This window comes from Gavialis gangeticus, unplaced genomic scaffold (assembly GCF_001723915.1).
Source record: "Gavialis gangeticus isolate Ggan-Ray unplaced genomic scaffold, GavGan_comp1, whole genome shotgun sequence".
Classification (NCBI taxonomy): domain Eukaryota; kingdom Metazoa; phylum Chordata; order Crocodylia; family Gavialidae; genus Gavialis; species Gavialis gangeticus.
The window spans coordinates 12,350,621-12,374,749 of NW_017729030.1; the positions used below are offsets into that span (position 1 = coordinate 12,350,621).

Genomic DNA, 24,129 nt, shown 5'->3' on the forward strand with positions numbered 1-24,129 from the left:
CCCCGGCCCCCCCCCCCCCCCCCCCCCCCAACCGCTTCATCTACATTGACAATATCCCAAATATAATTTGTTCGATTGGTTTCAAATACCTTCTGTGTCCTATACCTAAATAATTTTTGTATTCCTCCTCTATTCAAATCTATATCATTTTCAGAGCAGTAGCCACAAAAACCCTGTTCTTTTGGAACAGGCTGAGTAATCCTGCCTAACTCTCTAGCTAAAATGCTGATACAAGGCAAGTCTACTGATAAGATGGAAACAATTTTATATAATTATTTATCATTCAAATACCCAATGCCAAAGTATGGATGATATAGTTAAATTAGGGCTCAAAATGCTTAAAAATGAGTATTTCTACAGATATTTCTTCATTGTTTCTCATTCAAAGAATTTTTAAAAATCTACAGTTTGTTCTTCTTAAAAGTTGAATATTAATGTGGAAATGCTGCTTTATTATTCCTACAGTGTCATGTTGAATTTGCAATGATCATTTATTAACTAAAACATTAAAATAGATGAAAACAATGTTAATCCCTCCAAAGCCATCCAAACAACTTATTCCTTAGGAATTTTGCAGGGGGCAGTGTGTGCACTCTATGCCAGTGATGAGGGACTATTTTCAGCAAGGCTGAGATGGCCTTTGGGCTGCAGTGGGACTTCCGATAGGAACATGTATAAGATAGGAGGGGAGACGGCAACAAATGAAACTAGAGCAGAGTGAGAGGGAACTGGCTTGTGAGAACTAGGCGGAAGGCAAAAGGGAACTTGTACTAGAAGTAAGAGGTGAGAGTGAGCACAGGGGAAGAAGAAAGAAATATCTGCAAATGAGCTTACTTGACTTCACTTCCTCAGTGTACAACACACTCATCCTTTGTGTTCTAAAGTGCAATGTAAAGTAAATGCAACTGTATAATTGGAGTAGCATGAAGCTCTCACCCACAAATAGGACACTAGATATATTTATCAGTATAAAAACTGAGTGTACGCTTAGGTGAAACACAAATAGTAAATGACTGCATAGCATTAACTTTTAGAAATACTCTTTGATTCTTTTTAAACATCAGCTTTAAGGTTTAAAAATATCAGAATTATTTAACAAATAAACGAGACATAAAACAAAAATGTGGTTGCATGCTTCATTGCTATTAACACGGAACACAGCATGAAAAATTACAGATGTAAAGGATACAAGCAAACTATTAATTTACCTTTGGGCCAGGCAGTCCATGGGGTCCCTGAAAATAAAGATTTCATCTTTTAATGAAGAAAGTAAAGTATACATGTGCAGAAGAGTCAGTTGCTTCTTCTAGGTAAAATTTACACCTGCGTTTTTGTCCTCAAAAAGTAAATTGCAGGCACAAATAAATGTAAGAGCAACTCTAAGCATCTGGTGAGGGAATAAAATAAAATTGGTAGTTACAGTGTTGACCACTTAGATTTGTAAACACAGTCAGTTTCTCCACTTCCCAAGAATTTGAGGCAAGCCTGGATTAGGATCCCAATCCAGATCCAAAATCCGTGATTTGGGATCATCTCTGATAGTCACATTACTTCACATCACTTTCATTAGGCAAGTGTTACAACTGGGAGGTAGGAGTGAAAAAAGAAGCTTACCATAGGGCCTGGTGGACCATGTGGACCTGGTGATCCAGGTGGTCCTATGATCTACATATAAAAACAACGTTGTTAAGAGGATGGAGGCAGGAAGCTCCCTTGAAAATACCAACAGTCATAATGACCCTGCTCTCTGGTGCACTGCTAACAGTTTTGTTACCATTCAGATGGAAGAACACTGCAGAGCACTGAAGCTGCTATCCCATGCTTAGAAATCTGTCAGTTTGGAAGAGCCCTTAGAAAATAGTTACATAACTCTACATGCATCTATGGCATCTGCCCCAAGGCTCTCAGAGTGGGTATTATTCTCAAGAAATCAAAGAAGAATCAAAGAGGGAAGAAGCAACTTGTCCCAAGCCATATTAACAACTGGAAACAGAATTCAGGTCTTCTGGTTTCCAACCTTACACTCTAGCAATCAGACAGCATTATCCAGTAAAAATATCTTTAAATCATTACTGAATAGCAAAGCTTGGACCTTCTCTTTCTTGGCATATGTCGCTTGGCTGTTGTTGCACTAGATTTTTTTTTACAGGAATAGATGATATAATGTCTTTTCTGGGTTCTGCGTCAGTCCTGATCAATGGAAAAAATACTAAGCAAATTTCTCTCAGGTCTTGGCACCACCCAAAATTACCCTCTTATTTGATTTAGCCCAAGAATCGCTTGCAGCTTAATCCTCATGCTGAAATCACTAAAACAGGTAATCAAGTTATTCTGCTTTCAGCATGTACTCATTATATGCTGGTTTACTTATCCCACCAAATCCAGAAAGGGCAATTCCATGATGAGATTCACACCATTTAATAGCATTTCTCACATGGGGCTCAGTCCACTGGGGTGGGAGGGAGAGTTCTGAGAACACCAGCAGGGCTGCTGAACCAGTCTACTTAAGTCCTATCTCCAGGGAACATACAGTGTTCAGGTGGAGTTTTAAAACACACAGCTGGAAAAAAGGACGGGGTAGGAGCTGTGGGAATCATCTCCAATAAGAAAAGGAGAGTGATTGTCATGACTGCATTCCCAAGGGGATGAGCTGGTTACAACAGCACTGCTAAGGGGGGCAGAAAAGTGTGCTCTGTGATTCTTGCGCTCTACACACAAAGTGATTGATTTTCCCTCTAGGTCTAAACTTACGCTCTGCAGTGAGAGATGAAAGGAGAACAGAAAGCCAGCGATTCTCAAATTCTTGTCCAATCTCTTTAGCCTGTCACTGTGGCCAAAATGCCTCAGCTCCATGACCTATAATGGTACTTCTTTCCATCACATTCTTTGTTGTAAGATTTAATTTGTGTTCTTAAAGTGCTTTGAAGCATATAAAAGCCCAGATCTGCAAAAACTTGTACATGTGTTTATGCTTACTCATGTGAGTAATCTCATTAACTTCCATGGGTCTATTCATGCCAGTGAAGTTACACACATGCAGAAATATTTGCAAGATATTTAAAAGGGCTCAAGCCTTTACAGCACCTGACATAATGCCCAACAGTATCAGTGGGATGTTTCTCTTGACTTCAGAGGGGTTTGGATTGGGTCCTATGTCATTCTTGTCTTCACCCTGATAGCCAAATGAAAATCTGCTCTGCGGGTGTCTTTGAGATACTCACTGTACAAGGCCTAAAGATAGATTGCTTAGACTGGAAATTCCCAGCGATTTTATCTCTGTGTATTATCTTTCTAAACATTTATTCAATGGAACTTTTGTCACTGGATTATGTCGGGATATGGAACAGAACCAACATTTTTAGCAGGTTTTTAACCATATTGTGCCAGTCTAGTTTTGGAAAACAACGGATCTGTTTTCTAGAATCCTTAATACACTCATACTATCACCCAATGGATCCCAGATGGCTCTTTTTGGTTGTCCTCAGGGGGTGCATCTACATGTGCCCCCACCGTGCAGTTGTTACTGCACCGTCATTTAGTGTGGCACATGGTTATTTTTAGCAGCTACATTGCCATAGCTATGTGCTATAGTGAGAGAGCTCATTGCAATGGCCCCATAGTGGTGGCATCATGGTTTGGGCATGCCGACACTACATCACCATAGCATGTCATTATGGCAATGTAGCATCTCATGTAGACATGTCCAGGGTGTAACATTTTGAAACCCAAACAGTAGGAAATGTGAGGCTGAAGGGGAAGGCCTTCCAAGGATGCCACTCTCCTGTAGTGCAAAGCGTTTCTCACATGGGAAGTTGGAGAACCACTGCTATATGTCCTGTGACAGCATGGGGAGACTTACAGAAGGACCTTGAGGACCCGGCAAACCAACATCTCCTTTTTCTCCTTTCATACCATTGGCTCCCTACAAAATCATCACAAAGTGGCATTTAACAATATGTTCAATCTTGATAACAATGGAATTCAGTCTAGAGAAAAGCACATTGTTTTGCTTAAATATTTTATTTACAATTTTCATGAAGCAATCATAAAACTATAGTACTACTTAAAATGGATGGTACCTCTTTACATAAGCAGGGCTTCCAAACCCAACAAAATATTTGATAAATATATACTTAAAAAAAAGACAATATCTATCAACTGTTAGGCTACCAAACAGTTAACAAAAGTAATGGTTGTATATATGGCTAAAATAAAGATAGTTCAGACAGCATGACATTTACAAAATGTTCTCTCTTGCACCGCTTTCATCGTTTGTGTGCTTGCAAATTTTTTGTACATTTGTGTATGTGTATATACATATAATGAATCCCTGTATAAATACAAGATTTTCCATAAATGTTGATGTATGTTCTCTACTTCCTTGAATATGTGAGGAAGCCACAGAAGTTTCTGATACAAGAATATCTTTCTTTTCAACTACCTAAAGGGTGGCTAAAGAAAGGATGGAGCTAGACTGTCCTTAGTGGTGGCAGATAACAGAACAAGGAGCAATGGTCTCAAGCTGAAGCAAGGGAAGTTTAGGTTAGATATTAGGAAAAACGCTCACCAGGAACAGTAAAGCACTGGAACAGAGAGACTGTGGTATCTCCATCCTTAAAGGTTTTTAAGACCTGTGTAGACAAAGTCTTGGCTTGATATAGTTGGGGTTGGTCCTGCTTTGAGAAGGGGTTGGACGAGATGACATTCTGAGGTCCCTTTCAACCCTAATTTTCTATGATTTTCTATGATTCTGTGACAACAACCAGAATGGAAAGTTCTAACACATAATTTTTGATCTAGTGGTCATAGGTTTGCCTAGACCAGGTATAGCCTCCTTACATTTTCAATTTATAATGTTTTATGCTATTTCTGCAATTTACAGACACTGCTAAGAATTGCCAGTTATGAAAAAATGAATGATTTTCAGGGTAAATCATTTTTAATACTTACTGGTAAGCCAGGCAGTCCAATTCCACCCTTTTCTCCTGACATGCCAGGCTCACCCATGTCTCCCTTTGAGCCTTTTGGACCCTGAAACATCATATTTTTATCAGGCAAATGTCTTGTGCGACAGTGACAAATCACTGAAGTCCTTAATTTGACCTTTGTTTTATCCTAGTATACAGGATAAACCACCAACACCTGGAGTTTTTATTAACAGGAATTAATGCACTCCTTATTTTATCATTCTATATAGATTCTCACCCTCCAACCCCATGTATAATGTAATAGTTTCCTCAAATAGGATTCACTAGATCTGGCACAAGGTGATGTACTCAGTACCTGATCCCCATCAGCTCCTGGAATTCCTGGGGATCCTGGTTCACCCTGCAAAACATTTTATGGAATTGTGTTATGGCTCCTAAATACTCCAATTACTGATGGGAATATTTCATGCTAAATAAAAAAAATTAGGCTGGCTAGTAACATGCCTTACATATCAAATGCAGACAACAAATTAAGTAATTCGTCATAATAAATACCAAAGCCACTGAAATATGACCTTATAGAGATCATGAAAGAGAAATATTCTCTTAGCAGATGTTTGTGGAAATGTATTTGCTACTTTGTCTATACACATCAAGCCTAAAATTGGCCCCATTAGAACACCAGAAGAGTGCTTCAAATGTCTGCAAGTTGACTGACCTATACGACAAGGAAAGTTCACCAAAAAAACAGCCACTGTGCAGAACATTGATCCTGCACCTTTAAAGTCAATCGGACCTTTGCAAATAACTTCAACGAGCACATATTCAGGACCCTGGTCAAAAGCTTAGGATATTCAAGAATGGTGCTAACAGCCTGGGTGAAAAAGTATGGACCACAAAGAAACTTTAATTTTTCTGTTTATGTTTGCCTCTCATTTGGCTGTCTGGGCAGGAAAGAGCCTGCCAATAACAAACATGCTGACTTACGCACTGATTCCTGAATGCCATTCCTAAGGCAAAAGCTGATTTGTATGGCAGTAGGCTGGACCTTTCTATCTAGCCCGCTTCTGCTTTATCTCGTGAATCCAGGAGGAGAAAGAATACCCAAAGAACAGGGAGCAACATCTGCAACTTCATACACCTCAAGCTTTGCAACGCTTCCCTAACTGGAAGTTGCAGAATTTCTTGGGGGTTGTGCCCCATATCAGGAGGGCCCCATGTCAGTTTGTAACCAACAGAAAGACTACTTTCTTACAAGTTCCTACATTGGTTCATATCTATATCAGCATCTGGTTAAAAACCTTTAGATTTAAAAACCATTTTTGGATAAACAGTAATGAATGCCTTTTCCTACCATATCATGGGGCACAATGAATCATACAATTAAGACAAATGACTGTTTCCAGGATGGGCTGAATGACAAACTACTTGTTTTTCACAAGAACCTGTAATTTACTGCTGTTTAAAACAGATTTGATAGAGCTTATATTATGCTACATTATAAGTTTAAAGGGCCATGAGAATTATCACTTATCTTAATATTCAACATGAGCGCAAAAAAAGATCCATTGCTTATTTCACACAGTTTTTTGTTTAAAAAAAACTTCATAAGCACAACTGTATGATTTACATGTCATAAACAGGATTCCACATGAAAAATGCTTTGCATGCAGTTCGTAAAGCTTGCACTTATATTTGAACATCAACATATATTTGAAACCCATCACTTATATTTGTAGGTCATTGTACAGAATATATTGGAACTATCAGAATATGTTGACTCGCAATTAATAAATGTTCTATGCTTAGAAATATTTTATATGAAAGAAAAATATTTCTGACTGAGCAACCCAGGAAGACTCAGTCTTGTTTTGTGGGGATACCCTGGAAAAGCAGAACACTATCCATCCAACCCTGCATATCGCTGCCAAATCAGCATGAATGCTGGTTCTCTCAAGTGCCATATATGAAGCTGCCATAACAGTGGCTGAGAATGGTGGTAGTTGGCCTATGGTGGTAGCCAGTCTTCTAACTGCCTGTGCATTTTTAATTCTGATGGCAAATCCTGGGATTGGAATATGGTGTTCATTTTTTGGAGCAGCAGTCTAGTGTGTTACAGCAGGGGCTGGCAAGCTATGGCCCATAGGTTGCATCCAGCATGCAAGAGATCTTACCCAGCCTGCCAAACAAGCCAAAACAGAAGTTTATATATCCCACTGTTGGTAAGTTTTGCATGGGAAGTGCAGGGATGGGCAATTATTTGGGCCCAAGGGCTACACAAGGAGTTCTGAAGAGCTGTCGCGGGCCAGGTCAGCACCCTGCCTCCCCCCTTTCCCCTGGAACAACTCACGAAAACCCACTATGGGGCTTCAGGCAGGCAGGGAGCAGTGTTCAGGAGTGGGAGAGGTGGGTGAGGCTGGGATCATGCGGCCAGGTCACTAGGTGGTGAAATTTCCAAGCCAGGCCCCTGTCCTCTGCAGCTGAATCTGTTAGCATGCCTAATCTGAAATATGTCCCATCATTTAATATTTCAAGGAGACATGCTGTCCTATAGAGTATATGCAGCCTCTGGCATATGTATAAACCATATGGGCAAGCAAAAAGGGACACCAAGAATGCCTTCACATTTATCAGAGGATGTGTAAAATAGAAAAGATCACCTTTAGTCCTTGTAGTCCTTGAGGTCCTGGTGGCCCTGGTGGACCCTAGAGACAGAATGAAACCAGTCTGTTATTTTTGAACTAAGTTCTTGAAGACTATCATTTACACACAAGTGCGAACTTCACCCCTGTTAATAAACACAACCTATTTTTCTAAGAAAATAATACTAACACATGGAAGACCCAACACCAACTATAAGCAGGGTGTTAATTTATGACAACTCTCAACAGACAGTGTCACCACACACAAGCCTCTGTTACAATGACATTAAACATTTAACTTGTATCCTTTTGCCTTGCTACTTCAGCAGAGGTAGCATTTAAGATTGTTTACTGTTCTGAATGGTACACAGTCGGGGTGCATTACAAACAAAAACCTATAGATACTGTAATAGTGTCTGCAAAGATGGCAAAAACAGGACTAATAGAATGGGAGAGACAAACATTTTAACAAAAGTGGAATACAACTACCATAATTACTTGCATACCACATGCACATCTGCCCCAAACATAAGTCCTCCAAAATTGGAGAGGCTATAAAATGTCTGCTGCTTCTCTTCCATCTCTCACCACCAGGCAGCTGTATGGAGGGAGGGGCAGAGTCTGGTCTTCAGCAGCAGTTACAGTTTTAACCCTTTTGCAGCCACTACTGCAAAGTAGGTTTGGCTGACCAGCCAAAAACTGCTGCCAACTGCTGAAGATTAGGCTCTGTGCCTGTTCCACGTGGCCATGACTGGAAACATCTTTTTTCTTCTCTTAATTCTGTCTTCTCAGAACAAGAAGCATGTCTTATTTGTGGACATGTGGTATGTGGGAAAATGCAGTTTTTAATTTGATCAAATCTTTAGCTGGGGGGCAGGGGAGAGGGAGAGGGAGACTGATTCTGCTTAATTCTGAACACCTCCTTGGGGGATATGGATGATTCTGCAGGATCTGAGCTGCAGGAAAAATTTTAGTATTTGAAATTAAAATGTCTTTTAAATGTATCTGATGAGTGGGGCAGGAGAAACCCATAACTGAAACCACTAAATCCTCATCTAATATATAGCTGTTTATCTAAATTGGAGTACCTTTGAAAGGAAAAAAATACACCCAGGAAGATAACTCAAGAGGAGTTTCTACCTGATCTGATTTAATAGAATGTCTTTCCTGAAAAATAAGGCTGATTAAAAAAAAATATGCTATCCAGAGTTCAATCCTGTCCTTCATGTGCAGGCAAAACTCTCATTTAAATTAATGAGAGATTTAAGCACAGAGTAAATCTAGCACCAGGCATCTGGCCCTTGATGGATATTGACAGATATACTAGGAGCTGTATGTGCCCAGTTTGTGTCCTTTTAAAATCAATGTTATTTTTTTCATTAATTCAAGAGCAGCAGAATCAGGCCTATTGTTGAATGGGGCTGAACAATAAGGAAAAATTTAGTGAAGAGACATATGTCATAATGTACAAGGTCAATATCGGATGAATGAAGACACATCTTAAATTGGCAGAATTATGAACATGCTACTACACAAAAAAACAGCTACAAAGCACAGTAAGTCATGCAGTAGAAATTACCGTGACAGTTAGAGTAGTAATCCTCTGTTGGCAAAATGTATTAACAAAAGACATTGTTACCAGAAGTCAACATTGAATATTGCACTTATTTAGTAATGAACTATTATTAATTTGTGCTGTATCTATGAGATCATGTGTCTTGAGCTAAAGTTCAAATAACACTTCTCATGACCTTTTCATAAATATAATGATTCATGAGCTGCCAATCCTGCTCTCCTGTCCACATGCTTTACTCCCATTGATTTGGGATTTTATACAGATAAAGACAGCTGGATCTTGTCATCAAGTTATCAGGGTCAAAGTTGATGTACTTTAACAATAGCAGAATTTGGGGTGTTTGTGGGGGGGGATTTTGACTTCGGTATACCTATATGTTAATCTGCAATGGTTTCATTCTGCTGAGGACTTAATTAAAAAAAATTAAGAGTTGTCACTCTGGCACAATTTAAATCCTGGTTTTGCATCAGTGGTTAATTCATAATTACAGTTCTCAGAGCTGTGATACTAGTGGTGATACCAGTACATAAACCAAGGCATTATAAAATGATAGTGCTAAATTTGAAGTTGCTGATCTACTATATCAGCCATGTTAATTTCAGCTCCATTTAAACCATTTGGAAACAGGCAAAACAATGTTTTTGTAATAGAGAACACAAAATAGCTCGATCAGTGATTTTTACTCTGTCCAGATAGTACAGGCAACAAGTAGTAAAAATAGCTGGAGGCAATTAGACATTACTTGGTTGAGTCTTTTGAACACTGTAAGACCCAAATACTGCTTGTTTTATCAACACAGATTTCCCCATGTGAAATGGGAATACTAGCACAGACAGGCCATATGGTATTTCATCTTTAAAATTCTTTTCACTGTGTGCCTATGTTATACCAAAGATATTCCTAAACCTAATGTTTTCATCTCAAAATGAGATTCTTTTTGACACCTGCAATTTTATAAAGAACTGCACAGTCGACACTGCTCAAAACTTGAACCTTATCTAAAATTAATAATATAATTAAACCAAACATAATAATATAGAGCTGATATATGCACACTGAAGTGTTCATTTTCATCAGTATATTACATATTCAATACTTAAGGCGTCTGAATCTACATGAGCTACAAAGGAAAAACTACTTCCAGCTACTGTCTTTGACTTTGTGAGGATTATAGAAACAGATCTGAGGAGAGGTTCAGTTACACAGTTTGTTTCTGGTCCTCTAAGTCAAAGCTCCACAAACTCAGCAGGGCTCTTGCTGGAACTGTGAAGGAAATTTCAGTTCTTATGGACTATGATGTCTTATTCTCCACTGACACATGAAATGTTGCAGGAGGCATGAACTAAAGCAATTGTAAATTGTTCTGGGCCTTCTGGACTTCTTGATGATTTATTACCAAAGTCTACAAGAATGCAGCCAGACAACCTAGATCCTGTGAACTCAGTCAACTTCTACTTAAATCATTCGGTCAAATCCTGAGACAATGCTGAGTAGATGCTCAATACAGAAAATTCCCATTAGACTCAATGGCAGTTGCTAGTCCCAGAACCTCTAAGAATTTGGCACAAGGAAATTTGAGAATAGGTACCTGCTGTCTCACAGGACTGGGCAGGTAGCTGCCAAGAATAGTGCAACCTGACAGATCCTGTATCATCTTATTTATACAATCCTTACAGAAGTAGCCTCACTGCTATCAACTGTTCTGTCTCCTGATCAGATACTGATGACATTATTTACAATAAATCATCCTAAACCAGCTTGTTCAATGAGCTTGTTCTTAATGATAAAATATGTGGTTTTAAGTTATATTCAAAAGGGTGGGATTTACTAGTTTTTATTTTTCTGGGGGAAGAAATAAATTACTAACATGGGGCTGGATCTTATGATCCAGTGAATTCAATGAATCCAGTGAATTCAGAGAAAAGAAATCTGAATGACTTCAGTAAGAGCATGAACACACATAGTGAACTTGATTCTGACATGAGTCATACATATGTAAACCTATGCAGTTCAGTGGGGCTGGACAGGCCAGAATCTGGGTCCAAGTGCAGATGAAGATATAAGTCAGAGTGATCCTAATGCCACTGCTCTCATCACATCAGCTTGAGAATCACCTAGGCATTTTGCTTTCATATGAACATGTACTTACATTTTCCACAGTCCTCCTCATCCCCCATTTCCAGAAAACTATTAGACATTAATTTTCTGGAGCTCAATAAATAAGAAGGTGAATCTTTAAGTCTATTTAACATATTCAAGTTGCTGGTTGAATCCACAGTCTGCTAATGGATTCTAGTCACATGGTTTCTAAATCTCAAATATTCTGCTCTTTGCATTTTGTAGGGTGAGGAAGAAGAGAAAAAAATACAAAGAGAAAAACCTTATTATTATACTACTTAAATTGAAAAGCAGACACTTCCGTGGGCCCTACATAAGTGGTTTATTAGATGAATTCAGCACTAATAGCACTGGGGCCAGCTATGGATCAGTTCTATCCTCATCAGATGATGTCAGCACAGTCCTGGGGATGTGGAGTTAATTCACTCAGCTAAATTGTATCAAGGAACCTCTTTGTCTAACTCCAAACAGCGCATCTAGCTTCTAAGCCCAGAAGGACACTCTTGATTAATAGGCCCAGCAAACCTTTGATTTTCTATCCTATACAAAAGAGAAATATAATTATGCACGAGCTGCCTTGAGACATTTGAGCTTCTTCATGCTAACATACCTGCAGAGCTTCATGGATGTTGCCATTATAGTCAATGATCTCTGTTGCACCTTGATCACCCTTTTGTCCAGGTGGGCCCTGTAATACATTCCCCAAACACTGCATTTGAATCAAGTGCCACAACTCACAATAACTGATGGTTCCATTCTGGTTGAATCTATCTTTAGTTTAAAAGCGCTCCCTAATCCTCAGAGCTTTAGCATGTTAAAATTCAAGTTTTGGATTGACCTAGTATAGAAATGATATCCAGAAACTAATTTTAGGTCTGACTGGTGTCTTTTTTTTTTCAGGACCATAACTTGCAAAGTTTCTTATATTTTCCATTATCATTAGAAGGATTTTCAAAGGAGTGAAATTCACTTGATCAATTAAAAGAAATATTGATCCCTTTTCACAATACAGTTGAGCTGGTGCTAGCAAAAACCTTCATCTAAACAAAATTATTGCAAGCAGGTTTTTCTTCATGATTTTCCCAGATTTAGTGTTGAGAGGATTGTTTTCTGATACCCACATGGTTCATTCACATTTGTTCCTGTTCTTTTGATTTTGCTGCATTGTATTTTATAATTGTGTAGACTTTTCAAAAAATTACAGGTTGCAAAATTAATGTAAAATCAGGGGCTGTATAAGAGGAAAAACATTTTAAACAAAAAAGATAAATATAAGTGAGGAAATTATAACACAGTGAATTGTTCTGGGTAACATCACTATATAAAACCATGGAGTGATACACCAGCCTCACTCTCACAGAAGAAAAACAGACTGCCTTTTTGATTTAGTGCCTCAAGATCTCACAACCCAACATTCCCGATCTTCCTAATAAAAGGAAGTTTGAGGACCAAAGTGATTTTTCAAATTGATGAGAACACAGCATTTTTTACATTAGATCCAGACCATCACTTTAAACTTCAGCTGAAAATCAGTGTTTTGCCAATGCAGAGCAGGCATTCGCCAAAAAGTACCACAGACAATTAGATTAATCTACTATATGATAACATACTTTTCCCTATCAATACAGAACTCATGATAGCAACACTCTTCATTGCCCAACTTTACCCACAACCAAGTTTAACAAGAACTGCCGCACAACTTAAAATTTAATGTACTTACCCTTGGACCTAGTGCACCTGTATCACCTTTGTCACCAGTGTCACCCTATGTAAAAGTGATATTTGTAAACAAGAGAGACAAACAACTTGTCAGATACTGTTTTGGTGTTGGTAGTTCACATTTTTTCCCTCTCTCTATTAAAACTCAGCCATATTTAAAAGGAAATTAAAAATATTTAATTTTAAGACAAAATATGATTTAAAAATCCTTGACATTTCAGTAGTAGAGTATAAGTCTTTATTGCACAGGTATAACTCCTTTGAAGTCAATGCAATGACAAGACTAATGTGATTGTGTATGAGAGCTGACTTTAGCTGGGTGAACCATTTCCAATGCACTCCATTATTGGGTTGGCTTAGAAATGAACAATCAAATAAAAGGCAGACTGCAAATTAGGTGATTTAAACAACTTCTCTATTCTTAATATTATGGAAATTGCATGTTCCGCATTATCAAAAGTTTTAAGAAAAATCGTAAGAGTAAGTCATTTGGCAGTCTGGCTACAAAGCTGCTGCCAAAGGATTTTCCAAACTGCACATGCATTTCTTTCTGGGATCATTATTCCCACTGAAGCTTCAGAGCTTCCTATGAGTCACTGCCTCCTTTACAAACATTACTTTATTGTCAACACTCGATGATTCCTTTGCCACAGTATCTCAGGTGGGATCAAAATATTTTTCATCTGGCTCTAATCTTTTTCCTCCTAGCTATCATTAACAAGAGGAAACTTTATGCCAGAAACTTAAATCCAATTCACAGCCACTTTCACAGCTCTTTTGCATTTGGTCATGTCAGTATATTTAATTACATTCTGCTATTTCTGCTACTGTTTTGACCTATCTTGGTTCTTGGGACACAGGTCAGATCAAAGATTATTTACTGACTAGCATTATAGGGCAAAAGTGAGCCATAGTAGAAGGAGATCATAGTGATGCTTCCATCTGGCCCTGTTGACAGGGACTAAAATTTGAGACCAAGTCACTGTCATGTGACTCAAAAATCTGAGTTCAGTTCTCGGCTCTGCCACAGATTTCTTGTGTGATTTAGGCAAGTCAATTAACTGCTCTGAGCCAAAATTTCAAAAATACTGAGGCTCCTTAATCCTCTTGAAAATCTGTGACTCTGTTTCCTTTCTGTAAAAGAAAAATAAAGATAATACTTGTCATGCTTCTGCACTGGGATATATATGCTAGACTACATGGGAGGTGATGAGATCCCACAACGATGTAGGTCAGAGAAACAGATTGTGTTTTCATAGGAACATGGGACCACTTGGAGCAAGTCCAGGCCCTACTATTGTAGGCAACCATCGATAGTAAGTCCAGTTCCAATCTCTCTCTAGCACCGTAAGTTTCAAAGCACTCCCTAATGCTCTTCAGGAAGCTCTCTTCTCTTTGTGCATCTTTGGTGAGTTAATTCCTTTATCAACCTCTTGCCCTTCACACTTCCAAGGAGCCCCCTTAGCCAATACTCAGAACCTATAAGTGGAAAGCATACAAAGACTTAATTCTGCACACACTGAATTTAGCCACTGGGCTTCCACTATCTTGAGCTTGCTTTGCTTGCTGAGGGGAGTTTTCTATCCCTGGTCCCAGCACTGCTCAGCTCCCGGTTTCTCCCAGAGCAGTGCTGATATGGGGAAGCTCTCAGTCCTTGCAACACCAGGCTGGGGACAGAGAGCTTCCCTGCCTCCTCAGCCCTGCCACTGCCTGTGCAGTGCATGCCACAGTTGGCTCCTGTTCTCTTCCCATGCCTGGGAGGAGCCAGGAGTTGAGCAACACCGGGACCAGGGACAGAGCGCTCCCCAGCAAGCAAAGTGAGGGGAGAGCTCAGGGTGCTGCTGCTGGTTGGCCACGGGGCATCACCCCAAGCCAGAGCCACTGAGTCAACCTGTGATCCCAACCTCCACGAATGTGGGAGCTCCCCTCAGCTCTGGGACAGCTCCCCACTGCTTCCCAGAGCCCAGGCCTGACCTTCATTTCCCCTGCCAGCCTGGATTTGGTACCAGGAGAGACTGGAGCTCCCGCTGGTTGCTTCAGGAGGGGCAGAGAGCAGTAAGTACAGTCTTCTGTAAAATCTACTTAAAATCCATTACAGTACTAAAGAATTCAAGCTTTAATTTTTTTGCCCTGGCCCAAGGTAGTTTTTTAGCTGGCTAAAAGATCTGTTGGAGGGGCCAAGAACTCTTACACCATAATTCAAAATAACTGGTCACAAGTGCCAAACAGGGTATTAGTAGAACAGCAAAAATAAATTAATTTGTATTTAAAGAAAATACCCTCTCAGTGGTTATTTTATCAGCCTAAAATTTTAACAGCTCTTTTCCACCCCCAAAGAAAATGGATTAGGACACATTAGTTAAACACAGAAATCAAATCATACATGTTAAAAAGAGTAGACAAAGGAGGACTCACAGTTTTAAAATGGTATGAGAGAGAAAAAGCATAGTGTACAAAATATACAGGGCTTGGTGTTGAAAATCTAATAGTTAAACTCTGGCAGAAAGCTCTGGATGTTTCCGCTTTTTAAAAATTATAGGATCAGATCCTATTTCTTTCTAAACTGAAACAACGGTTATATGTAAAGTTACTAATGATGGGTCTTAGAAATCATGTTTCGCCATTAAACATAGTGCAGGTGCCACTGACCTTTGACCCCTTTGGGCCTCTAGTTCCAGGTTCGCCTGTTTTCCCCTGTATGAAGGAAGCCACAGAAGATGGACAGGAGAAAAATGTCAGAGAAAGGAATGAGTAGAGAAAAAATAAATTAGTAATGACTATTAGTAATTGGGCAGTGGGAACACTTTATTTCATAGAATCAACATCATGACATACTGAATGTAGTTAATAATTTAGCATCAATTTGCACTTTCTGCAGGTTCCATCCTTCTACAGAAATCATACTGGTTATTCTCTTACCATTATTTAGATAAGAGAGAGGCAAGTAAGCCTAGTTTGTAAGAGATGCTCATTGCATTGTCAGGCCCTTCCCCCAAACCTGATCACTAAATAGACCTTTCAAGTGTTTATAGGATTTTGCTATTCAAATAAAGTGTTGCCACAATGGTGTTCCCAGAAAAATCAGGTGAATAAAGATGTAGCTGGAACACAGATTAAACATTTCCTAGACATAACCAAGAGTGGAAAAACTTAGTTGCATTAATGTTGAGATCTCTAAGAGAATATAAATATGCCTAGGATTATTTCATTTTTTCTTACAAATTTAGGAAACAAACACATGGGCCATGTCCAAACACATGGGCCAGAAGTCCCAGGATCAAAAAAATACACAATGGGGAAAAAGTGGTGCAGGGTGCACTCCTGGAGCACGTCTTGAAGCAACTGGAGGCTGGGTCCTCCAGAGAGACATTCTAGCATCCAGCCAGAGCATCTCTACACTTGCTGTGTGTCTCTGCTGCTCCAGCACACTGCTTCAGTGTGCTGCAGCAAATAGAAGCAGGGCAAGGCTGGAAGGAGTGTCTTGGAGCTGCCTGGGACCCAAGCTCTGTCCCAGGCAAGCAGAGATGTCGGGGACGTCCCCAACCCACCCCCCTGCAGCAACAGCCAGCATCGTGACATCAGGGTGCTCATTGCCCACTGCTGGCAGAGCCCCCTGGCAGTGTGCGGTGCCACCTGAGACCCAGGGGCTCCATGTAGCACTTGGTGCCAACTGGACCACTGGTGTACACCTTCACACAGGACCAACCCAGCTCCTGACATTACCCAGGGCTTCCAGCACTGCATGCAGGAACCATGCACCATCAGGTTGGGATGGCTCCTGTCTCCAAGTGCCCCATACACCATCGGGCTAAGTCAGCTCCGTGGAGGCTGGAGCCAGCCTGGCTTGATGGTGTGTGGCTCCTGCACGCAGTGCCAGGATTCCCAGGTAATGGCAGGAGCTGGCCTGGTCCTCCCTGAAGTTGTACACCAGTGGGTCGGGCTGGCTCCATATGCCACATGGATCCCCAAGGTCTCAGGCAACGCCCTGCACTGCCAGGGAGCTCTGCCAGCAATGGGCCATGAGTACCTTGACAGCCCACTGCTGGCTGCTGCTGCTGTACGGGGGCTGTGCAGCATGGGGAGGCAGATGGGAGACCCAACCCACCCCTGCACAATCCCCCCCACCCACAATCCACCCACAAATCACACATCCTTCCCACAAATCTCACACCGTGCATACCCAGCCACCAGATGGGATGAGACCTGCTGGCAGAAGCTGTAGCCACAGGGGCAACTGCCACACTGCAGCCTTGCCCCATGTCCACACCAGTGCTGGGACACGCATCCCAGCCTGCGGGGGTTCCTGGTCCCAGGAACCACTCGGGAGGTGTGATGGGCTGGACAAGGGGTGGAGGTGGCAGCTGGAGTGTGTGAGAGAGACACAGAGATGGGGATTGGGGATGGGGGAGTACTCCAGGAAGGAAAAGCCACCAGAACCAGGCCTACAGCACCCCTGCCACCCTAGAGCAGTCTAAGAAGGGGGAGGCCAGCCTGGAAGGGAAGGGGCTTGCCCAGCCCAGTCCCTGAGCCCCAGTTGAGGGCCTCCCAGGAACAGCGTGGGGATCACTGAGGCCTGGACACAGGTGCAGGGAGCAAAACAGTAAGGGCTGGCACTGCTCAGAGCCACAAAGTAGTGGGCGGGACAGCTGCAGCTGGACTCATGTTCTAGTTCTGGGATGGAGCTGCTGCTGGGAGGGAACAAGTGTGGGGAGGCAGGGACTGCAGGTCAGGAGTGAGGGGTGCTGGTGGGGCTGTAAATTGGGAGCGAGGAGCAAGGGCATGGGCAGGGACAGGGTACCGGCAGGTCACCCTTTGGTGAGCAAAGGGGGCAGGGGTAGCTCTGATTTTCTATGATAAAAAACCAAAAGCAAACGCCAAAGATAGTTAGAATTCATTTTATTATGATGACAGAGGCAGTGGTAGGCTTCCAAATTGCTTAAAAATTGTAAATATATCAATAAAACATTGCCCAACTGATCTTTTTATATATAGTGGCGTTTCATTTTAATCGTGGAAGAAAGTGGATTTTGGGTATTTAATGAGAGAATTTGTTTCTTTTTTTTTATCAAACACTTTGCAATTTTTAAACAGGGAACACTAGGATCCCTGCAGGTGAGGCAAGTAGAGGGATCTGGGCAGAGGACCCTGCCCAAGGACAGCACCAGGCACCCAGCTGGAGGGCAAACAAGGCAGCTGACCTCCTGGCCATTTGGGGCCAGGAGGACATGCTTTGACAGTTCAAAGTGGGCCACTGCAACAAGGATATCTTCTGGGAGATAGCTACCCAGATAGCAGAGCGGAAGCACCAGAAGACATGACAGGAGTGCTACCCGAAGGCCAGCTGTGCAGCCACAGCCAACTGGCAGCTGGTCCAGAGGTGCGGGTAGCTCTGCTGCAGTGCCTGTTCCAGAGCCCAGGTGCCCGTGCAGTTCCCATCTTGGTCTGCAGGGGCGCAGCTATGGAGCTGCAGGTCCAAGGGGGTGGATGCTGTCGCTGGTGGCAGCAGGTCAGAGACAGGCCACTGCCAGACTGCTGCAGTGGGTAGAGGGTGCAGAGGCCACTCTAGGTTAGGGTTGTTTCAGCAGTCCAGCTGGAAGAAGGGGCTAGTGTCCCCAGATACCAACTGGCCAGGCCTTAGAAGCTCCTAAGGCCATGCAGCCCTGAGCTGCTCGCCGGGGCAGCTTTTTATAATGTTGGGGCTAGCACAGATGCTGGTCCCAGCCTCTAGCTACCCCGGCTGAAGATCTGGGAGGAGCTGGGCAGGGTCAGTTTGCCCCAAATGGCACAATTTGCCCCACACCAAAGGAAATGTTCAGCTACATGTGCTGAGGCATAAATCTCCAGCACAAATTTGTGCCGCTGCTATTTGAGCTGCTGTAAGTGCATGTGCCTGCATGTGTGGACGCGCCTGCAAAATACATTCTCTCTGAACTGTGGTTGAAGTGGGCAAACCTGGCTCCCTAAAATGAGAAACTTCAGGGGAGACCACTAGCTGAGTAAATGCTCATAGCTCCATAAATGTTCATAGCAACACAGGGCCAGCTCCCTACATCTCAAATCATGGGCTCCCTTTATGTTCTAGTCTGCCATTGTAAACATAAAACTGCTACTGGCTTCTGGGTGACACAGTATGAATTTAGAGTGTTTTCTTTTGAAATCTCATGGCTGTGTTTTTAAGAAGCAGTCACTGCATGTTCATAGATGCAAAACTAACAAAACATTTTCAGTGTGATATTGGACTGACCTTTGGTCCAGCAGCTCCAGGTTCACCTCGTTCACCTTTCCCAGGAGGTCCTGACTCCCCTTTCTCACCCTGTCACAGATGACAATACACACTTGAATATCACAAAACACTGGCAGCCTTTCACTATGATGCCAGCTTCACTAAATGTAACCACCGTAAGGGTAGATTTTAAAGCCCCCCTGATAGTTATGGAAAGGAAAACTTCTACAGAAATATAAAGTACTCTTAATGCAGAAGTGGACATTTTCTGCAATGCCATCACAATTATGTTTTTGTTAACCAAAACTGCACTATTTGAGAAACAGCAGGTGCATCTACACAAGACACTAGCTCATTGCTACTACGCAGTAGCATTGCCAGGCACTAGCCATGCAGTGATGCTACTGCGCAGTAGCGTCTGGCAAAAACTGTGGCAACAGTACTGCGCAGTAACACCAGTTACTGCCTAATCATTTAGTATTTAAGCAAGCGAGCAGGTGTGGTGGTCAGGGCAAGGTATCACAGGGCACAGGCAGCTGTGGGGGTGAAGGTGGCAGGGAGCAGGCAGGAGGGGAGAGGGTGACATGGGGCAGAGTCAGGGAGAAGCACAGGGCAGTGACTCCAATTCCAAGCCCAGGTCAGAGCAGGACTGGACCCACAACAGCTCTCTCTTCTCCTTCCCAAGCCTCCCACTCGAATCTCAGATGAAGAGCTTTCCCTTCCATGTTGAATGGGGGTGAAAACCTTGTCTTGGATTCAAATACGTATAGTACATGCAGTTGTGGTGCTTCTGTCCTTTCCTTGCAAGAATACAGGATTTATTCCAAAGCTTCTAGTGCCCCATATTGCTTCAGTAGCTTCTCCTTTCCCTTAAAAACAGACACTGACTCAGCCTTCTGCCTATATTACTTCAAGAGCTGACCACTACAGTAGACTGTATGTTGGGCTAAGAGTGAAAAAGCACTCCATTACTCCAGTTAGTGCAGAATACAACTGCCTTTATTATTAACTTTAAGATTAACCTTAAGCAAGTACTAAATGACTGAACAGTAACAACTGCACGGGACCCCAGCTGGGGTCTGCTCAGCAGGGGCACAGCAGCCCCCCTGGCTTTGCTCCACTTACCGCTTCAGTGACTGGCACACTGAGGCAGAGGGGAGGGAGGCAGGTTTAAATCCCCTCTCCCAGAGTCTGCTTGGCAAGGGCACAGCAGCCCCTGCCAGACTTTTCTGCACTCCCCATCAAAGCAGAGGGTGTGGGGGTGTGATCAGAAACCTGGCCATGCCCCCACCACCTCTGCTTGAGTGATGAGTGGGGAAAAGCCTGGCAGGGGCTGCTCTGCCCATGCCAAACAGACCCCAGATGGGGTGCCATGCAGGAGGAGGAAGGGGTTTAAACCCCGCTACCTCCCTTTTCTCTGCCTCAGCGTGCTGGCCCCAGCTGATGTCTGGCCACACCCTTCACCCCTTCTGCTTCAGCAGCAAGCAGGAGAAAACCTTGTCAGGGGCTGCTCTGCTCCTGCCAGGCAGACCCTAGTGGGGGTCCTGTGTGGAAGGGTGAGGAGGCTTAAAAGGCCCCTCCTCTCTCTGCCTCACTCTGCTGGCCTGGCCCAGGGTCTACCCCCCCCTCCAGCAGTGACCAGGGAAAAACCCTGTGAGCAGCTGCTCTGCCCCTACCAGGCAGACCTGGCTACAGTCCCAAGCTGGGTTTCCCGCCCCACCCTACCACCCGCTTCTCAGCCAGCCAGAGCAGTGATAGTGCTCTGGCTAAGGAGCAGAGGGGCAGGGCCAACCCTGCTTTGCTGAAGCAGGTAGTCCAGCCCAGCCCAGCCTAGGGCTACAAAGCATCCTGGGATGTTGGGCAACTGTGAATTAAATGGAACCAGGGAGGGGTCTGGGACAGAAGTTCCACAAACCAGTTTGACCTAAATCAGTTAAGTCTGATACATTCAACCAGATTTATCTTAAACCAGGTTCAGACATTTTGAAAGCAGCTTATGTGCACTGAATGTCTGTTCTGTTCGAGGTCTAAACTGGTTTCTGATCACTTAAACCATTTATGTGCAACTTCTGTCCCTAGCCTGATACATCTCGATTTTGATAAGTACCATATTCTTGTAAAAATTTTCATCCTTAACTTAGAAGTAGGCCCTTAACTTTGTCTTTGAACACTGGCATAAAGAATCCTGATATAAGAAGTGGGGAAATGTTAAACTTACCTTTGTTCCTGGTAATCCTGGTAGCCCAGGTTCTCCCTGTGGACCAATGAAACCTGGCTCACCCTTTAAAAATGAGAACATGTCAGAAAATTATTTACTTAACAGAGGAAATAATTACAATAACACCACTGTACTTCTAATGGTATTTTCCCCTGATCCCTCATGGCTTTCCTGCTGTGATCCAAGAACTAGAGATAGATACAATTAATCAGGGACGATTTCCACCAGTATAACATCTTGCAGCAAAGCATCCCAAAGCTTAAGAAAAGCAAATGAGCTGGAAGGCATCAAAGCTTGCTTTTGCAAAGTTAAGAACTGTTAATATGCTGCATGGATTATACTGCAATTTTACTAAATAAAAATCCACCCAAGCAAAACTAATACAGAGGATTCAAGCAAGAAAGAGGTTCCAAGCAATTCTTTGTTTCACAAGTTCAGGTTCATTTATTCACACTGAATAAAGCATGTCTAGTTGTTGCATTGCAATTCTCACTGGGGCATGGGGATGGATAGGGAAGTACGTACGTCATGTAGGTGTTTAAACTGGCATCTGGGCCCTAAATACAACAGGTAATTGTTCTAAAACAAATCATTAAAAAACCCCAAATGATAAGGGCTCAACTGTAACTTTACAATCTGCCCTGAGTATGAGGTGGTATGTAACTGCATTTCTCTAGAAGTAGGTCAAAGAATGATGTGTAATATGAGAAGTCACAAAAGTCTGCTATTCTTCCTGCATTTCCCACCTTGTTCTGAAGAGTAAATGACTTCATGCCTTTTCCTGTAGTTCTTTAATTCATCCATTCTACCCAGATGGTTACCCAGGCCAGCAAGTAGGTGGGATAGGTCTAGGACTCTTCCTATTTCCTGTCCCCCTGTACCTCCACCTTGACCATTTATTTGTAGAAGGGAGTAACAAACAGCAGGTGGCCTCTACTCTGCCCCACGGCAGCCAGAGTCACCATGTGGGCTGAGGAAGGGAAGCATGAGGACCTTCCTCCTTCCTCCTCTCTTTGAGTAAGGGTGGAGGTAATCTAATTTTTAATTACCCACTACAATCTGACAAAAAGTATTAAATAAAATAAGGAGCAGCAGATCTGATAGAGCACAAAAAGAGAAAGAGAAAAAAAGAGTATGGAATAAATAATGCAGAAGCATGTGTTTCTTATTGCTTTTAGGACATATTACAATAATAAAAAATGACCTTGTGGTTTAAATGTTAAGCCTTTGTAATGTAAATGTATTAGTGCATATCAGTGAGAATAACCATCAGGTTATTTAGTGGGGTGGCAAGCATTCCCTTTTATTGACAGCAAGCAAATAAAGGTACAATTTCAATAATTTACTTTAAAATCAGGAACATGCTTGACAGTTCAAAATTGTTTTAATATCCAAAAACACTAGCTGTCACATGGCTACCAGGGCAATTTATCACTAAACCTGTTGATTATTATTTCTATAGAAATGTACATCATTCCCATCACCCAATATTTTCTATCAGCTGTGTGGTTTAGCAATGTTATCAAAATCTTAATGCAACACTTTTAGACTGAATTCTAGCAGGACACTGTATATGGGACCTTATCAGAAACATCAGAGAATGCAAGATGATGACTGGCACATATTTTTTCTTGCTGAACAACCCTGTCCTCTGCCAAAAGCTGCATAGAAGTTGCTTTACAAGTTATTTTGTGACAGAAAGTAAGATCATATAGTAAGAGGTCTGTGGTATTAACTGCATGATTTAAGATGACTTATTTTAGTATTTTATTAAATACTATTTAATATTAATATTTTATTAAATATTTTATCAAAACCAATTATTATAAATACCTTGGGCCTAGGATAAATGTAGTGGACAAATCTGAGCAAATAAATCAGATTCCTCCCACTTTTCAAACTGGAAACTGCAGCCTATCATAACCCTAGATCTCTTCTGGGATGAGGCATAGGGACCTTTTATTCCATGTAGTTTTATGTAACTATAACCCTGACTTAGGAATGGCTCCTAACTAAAACCTACCTGAAGGGTTTATTTGTGCTTATAGCAGAAGTAATCTGCAGGGAGTTCAGTGTAGCTCTGGATGGGTCAGGTGTCAGAAAAAATTATGGCACCTATTAATGGTGCTTATGAGGGGTATCATATTTTCTTGCATACAACACACCCTGGGATATAATATGCACATGGTGTTTGAAAGGTACAATGAAGAAACTTCTCCTTCTGGAGTTATGGCTGAATGGAGCAGGATCAGAGCCCAATCTTCAGCTGCTCCATCCTCCTGTTCTTGCTTAACTAAAGCTAAAATCTTACCTGTTCCTAAAGGCTGGTCTCAAATATTGGATCTTTGGTTTTGAAAAGAGCTAAAGAGCCTCCAAGGCTGTTAAATAGGAGGAGAGAGACTAGAGTAGCTAGCAGACAGTGAAATTGCCCTAAAAAAAAGTGTCATGTCAAGACCACAAAAAGGAGAACCATTTATTAACACTTGTGCAGTAGTGAACAAGAAGCCGTTAAATTCAATTGACTCTCTCAGCTTTCCTAATATACAACTGTTACTGCACTGTGGAGCAGAAATCAAAGCAGGGTGCTTCTGTCCCAGGCAGAAAATCAGTGTTATTGTTTACCATGTAAAACTCAATTTTCTGGAAAGAGGTGTTGTATGTCAAAAAACTCAGTATATAAGAATATATAGATTTTGGCTAACAAA

The 24,129-nt window shown here is 41.9% G+C and overlaps 1 protein-coding gene across 1 annotated transcript in view; it reads right to left on the reverse strand.

Annotated features, from left to right (window-relative positions):
- Positions 1 to 24,129, reverse strand: part of COL25A1 (collagen type XXV alpha 1 chain) — a gene marked incomplete at its 5' end in the record, with an annotated part of 779,688 nt that overhangs the window by 37,690 nt on the left and 717,869 nt on the right. The window contains 12 exons of the mRNA XM_019521958.1: positions 1,209 to 1,235; positions 1,615 to 1,665; positions 3,860 to 3,922; positions 4,951 to 5,031; positions 5,284 to 5,328; positions 7,589 to 7,633; positions 9,150 to 9,173; positions 11,875 to 11,952; positions 12,985 to 13,029; positions 15,633 to 15,677; positions 19,228 to 19,296; positions 21,425 to 21,487. Of these exons, the coding sequence (XP_019377503.1) occupies positions 1,209 to 1,235; positions 1,615 to 1,665; positions 3,860 to 3,922; positions 4,951 to 5,031; positions 5,284 to 5,328; positions 7,589 to 7,633; positions 9,150 to 9,173; positions 11,875 to 11,952; positions 12,985 to 13,029; positions 15,633 to 15,677; positions 19,228 to 19,296; positions 21,425 to 21,487 (636 nt within the window). The remainder of the gene's footprint in view (positions 1 to 1,208; positions 1,236 to 1,614; positions 1,666 to 3,859; positions 3,923 to 4,950; positions 5,032 to 5,283; positions 5,329 to 7,588; positions 7,634 to 9,149; positions 9,174 to 11,874; positions 11,953 to 12,984; positions 13,030 to 15,632; positions 15,678 to 19,227; positions 19,297 to 21,424; positions 21,488 to 24,129) is intronic.